At 44.3% G+C, this 4,477-nt stretch overlaps 1 protein-coding gene across 1 annotated transcript; it reads right to left on the minus strand.

Moving 5' to 3' along the window:
• Positions 1-2,128: 2,128 nt before the first annotated feature.
• On the minus strand, positions 2,129-2,750 carry LOC133901761 (polcalcin Phl p 7-like). Its single transcript, XM_062343239.1, has one exon. The coding sequence runs from the start codon at positions 2,669-2,671 to the stop codon at positions 2,375-2,377; it is 297 nt and encodes a 98-aa protein (XP_062199223.1). The 5' UTR covers positions 2,672-2,750; the 3' UTR covers positions 2,129-2,374.
• Between the last annotated feature and the right edge of the window lie 1,727 nt (positions 2,751-4,477).

The following is a 4,477-nucleotide window of genomic DNA, read 5'->3' on the forward strand; positions in this document are numbered from 1 at the left end:
GTAGTCTTCTCAAAAGTAGTCTTTCAGTTAATATGACCACACCTTACTGCAAAATTAACTGCTTTTCAGGGCCAATTTCTATGGACTTAGTCCATGCACCAGCACAAGTCCGTTGTATAACTAGATGATATTATGCCCACATGTACAACTAAACTAGTAGCCTCAACCTCCATAATTTGGCCAAAAATAGCGTCCGATCCATTCCCCAAGAAATACATGCTAGATACTACACCTGATGGGGTCCAAGTGCTCATGTGCTAGTATGGATACCTTTGTAGGGTGATGAAGTCTTCCAAGTTCTCTTAGACTTACGGAAGGAGGTTCTTCATGTGTCGTAATTATGAGTACGATCCACCCTAGGGAAGCACTAATATTGGCTCCCATCGCCAGGTAATAACTTTTGGCCAAAGTACTCCTTAAATAACTAAGATTTACCACTTAATATTTTATTCTTTATTGTTGTCGTTGCCACCACTATATGACTTCTTACAGTGGCTAGATATTGAGCAGTCCAAAGCGGATGTGTTTCTCCTTCACACTGAGCACCACACCGCTTAAGGACACTTTCATGAGATGGAAGTCGACGAAAGAAGGAAGGCTACACACAAGCGTATTCAAGAAGAACAATAGAAGATGAGGGAGAGGAAACGCGAGACGGCATGACAGGCGCGTGAGGCAGGACTGGAAGTGGCGAGGAAAGGAAAGTACCTATGTTGCACTCAGTAGACTAGATGTTGCAATCATGTTGTTTACATTCTGTAAGGCATGCTATGTTTAGATATGGTACTGGTTTAGATTATAATGATCATGTATCGTATATGCAACGCCCATGTATGTCGCAATTCTCATTAAAATCACCATATTTAACTTTTCGTTTCTGTCAAATCTGAGTATCTAAAATATCGTACAAACATCTAATGGTACTGGACAATTCGATAATAACAAAAAATATGTATTCTGTCACAAATTAAATTAATTCGGCCAAAACAACGTGTCGCCCATTCACCGGACGAGACCAAGATATCGTCCGGTGAACAGATGACATGTTGGTTTCTCCAGTTTTTTAATACCTTGACCATCGGGTCCCATATGATCTCGCCCGTTCATCGGGTGACACTAGCATATTGCTGCTATTTTTTTCAAACAACGTGTGTTGTCTTGCAAATATAATATATATACAATCTTCTAGTTGATGCGCATGGGCTTTATTTATTCACACTTCCTAATCTTCATGCGCCTGAAAACTACGGGTGGTGCTCAGGCGATGAAGAACGGTGTAACGACGTGGTTAGGGGAGGGGAGGTTTCCTTCATCGTCGGTCTTAAAATAGGAGCTAGGGGAGGGAGATCGGCTCAGTGGAGGAGGTAGACATGGGGCAGCGAGGACGCCACCGACTACGGGCGGTGTATGACTATCAGATGGGCTGGTGCCAAGGTAGGATAGCTCCAAAACGGAGAGGTTAGCTCGACGGTTGGGTGCGGATCCGGCGACAAGGCATCGCTAGAGACGGTGGAGGAGGATGGGCAGGGGCGAGCGATGAGACGATTGGTGAGCGAGCAGAAGCGTTTGGAGGTTGAAAATGATTCATCCATCATTAAAATTGTATAAGACGGCCGACATCCATCGTCTGGAAAATTTTGGATTTTCGTATGCATGAACTATAGCATGGCCCTTATTTATTGGGCTCAATCCTCAACTCTACGTGGGCCTCGCCTAGCCCAAGAGAAAGGGCAGCTTCTGGTTGACGGGCCGTCGATTAGAACGTAGCGAATGCAGATTTCGGACACAATACCGGTGGCAAGAGCGATCGGCGCGAGTTGTCTGCGGTGAGGCACATGGGAGACGGGCGGACGGGCTTGCCCGGCGTTGAAGGGGAAAGTGCACCGGGTCAGTGCCCCGCAGGGCAACCGCGCACATCTCCGGCACCGCACAGCCCGTGCGGTGGAGCAAGGTTTGTCAGGGAGGACGTTCGCGCTCGAACGTGGCGGTGGCACAGTGGACCTCACCGGAGGAGAAGAAGATGCATCGGCCGGAGCACAAATCTTCAACCGAGTGGATAAGCGAGGAACTCGACGGTTTCCTCAAAACATGAATAGGAAAATAAAAACAAAAGGTAAACGGCACCGGATGGTCGAGAACACACACTGTCAATTTCACTGAGAGAAAGATACAAATTAACATCCATGGCATCCGAGGCAGGCGCGCACGTGCACCACACACAGCATACATAGATCACACATACACACACGCACACGCACAGAGTGCGTGAATGAACTAGGTAAAAGAAAGCAAGTTTAAGTAACAAGCGATCGATCAAGAGCTTATTTTAGCGGGGAGGTAGTCTCGCGCATGGATGCAGCACCCCCGGCTAGAGCTAGTAGGCGACGATCTTGAGGCCGAGGTTCGTCTGCGCGAACTCGATGAGGCCGTCCACCTCGTTGTCGTCGATGTAGCCGTCCCCGTCGGCGTCGGCGTAGCTGATGCCGCGCTTGCTCCTCCACCCGGTGAACCGCGCCCGGATGGCGCGCATCGCGCGCCGCAGCTCGTCGCGGCTGATGCGCCCGTCGTGGTCCACGTCGAACCGCCGCAGCCACTCCTTGAACTCGTCCACCGTCATGTCCGCGTCCAGCGACCGCGTCGTCGTTGCCACCGTCCTGTTCCTGATCGCCATCGCAGCGCAGCAGCTCACGACAACTTACGACCTTCTTGAGCAGGTGTATGTGCAGTGCCAATGGGCAGCAACTTGCCGGTCCCCATTGCTCTTATATATACACGGCGGCTGACACCGTCGTCAGCTTACGTTTATCGCGGTGCCGACCTTTCGCCGGTTAGCTTGATCAACACGCGCTGTAGCTGTGGATTCTTTGCAAGCTAGATTTGTCAGTGGACAAATAACTCACCGCCAGCGCCCAGGCCGTCCAAGAATATAGCATCTATCTTTTTTGAAACGAAGAATATGGCATCTATCGCCAGTTTGATTGGTCGAGCCATCTAGATCAGCGTGCACTGCTCGTTGAATGGGGCAAGAACCTTCACCAAGTGGTAGGCGCAAAAGGCAGACAAATTGCGGATGCGATTGGGCATTCATGCAATTGATATGTGCGGAATAGAATCGTGCAAAGGTGAGATGCATGAGAGATCAGAACGGCCAGCCGCACAATGTGGTAATCTGCAAAGTGTGCATATGTTTTTAAAAAAGATGGAATAGGGTGCGCGATTAGGCCTGCATTATTGCTCTCGCGTCTGAAACTCCCCAACCATGCATCGTTTTTCTTATGGTGCTGCCTTGAAGGAAGAAATATCGAGCTAGAACTCTACTTGATATACTTTGTAGTGCTACAAAGTTGCATTGACGTCAAAGTTTAACTAGCAGAACTAGACACTAGTTAGTTTACTTTTACCTGTTATCTTGGTCAAAGGTCAATATTGAAGACGGCCTACTCATGTCTGTACTTTCGGTAGCTTTTGTACATCTTTACGTCAGACACTGCAAATTAGGTCTTCTGCAACCCTTTGTAAAGAAACTAAAGCCGGAGATTAAAGAGCCTTGCTACGTAATCTCTACGTAGTATGTATAGTCATCTTGTGTTGTGTGCATCCTGATGAATATACAACTACTGCTGCAGTCCTTCAAAGTGTCTGATGACGTCAGACACTGCAGATAATTTTTTTAGACCAAAGGCATCTGACCCTGCTTTTTCAAGAAAGCAAAAAGATCGTCACTGGGGTTACCAATTTTTACAGGATATTAAGCACCAGAAATATCTCTCAATTATCTTAATATTTGAGGGGAAAAAGAAGCCTCCACATTTGAAATTACCACATTAATAAAAAAAGAAAAGGATCTAGACCACTTATTAGTATGAACATCTAATGATCTAGATTAAACCAAAGAATTCATATCAAATACGATTAATAAATAGTTAATTTTAGAATTAAAAATTATGAAAAATTACCAGTTCAATTTCCATATAGTTGGGAAAGCAAAATATCTAAATAAAGGGTCCAAATAAAATAAATTAATAATAATTGATATTGGGGTTAGAATAGAAAAAAGAATGATTCATATCAAATATAGTCTCGGAAAAATAAATTGGTATAAAAATCAAATACCTAAATAAAAAGGTAAAATACAATTAATCAATAGATAAATTTTATAATAAAAAATAAAAAAATTCAAAATTATTACTAAGATAATAGATTAAGAATTACTATGTAGCTCAAGATCATCGCATCAAGGAGCCAGCAAGCAAAGCACAACACTTTGGTAAGAGGAACCTATTCTAATTTTGGTTGAATTGTCTATACTTATGCATGATTTTGACAGTTGATCAAAACATATATGGGTTGAACCGATACATGTATATAATTCTGTTACAAGTTTGAAGCATAAATAATTTTCTCTTTCACGAATATAATTTTTACCTCTTCTAGGTTTTTGCATTTTATAAAAAAATGACACTAACATTATAAAAAG

This window comes from Phragmites australis, chromosome 20 (assembly GCF_958298935.1).
Source record: "Phragmites australis chromosome 20, lpPhrAust1.1, whole genome shotgun sequence".
Classification (NCBI taxonomy): domain Eukaryota; kingdom Viridiplantae; phylum Streptophyta; class Magnoliopsida; order Poales; family Poaceae; genus Phragmites; species Phragmites australis.

What these genes read in the sequence shown, in the direction of transcription:
- LOC133901761 (XM_062343239.1), bottom strand. Translation starts at nt 2,671, where the DNA reads ATGGCGATCAGGAACAGGACGGTGGCAACGACGACGCGGTCGCTGGAC.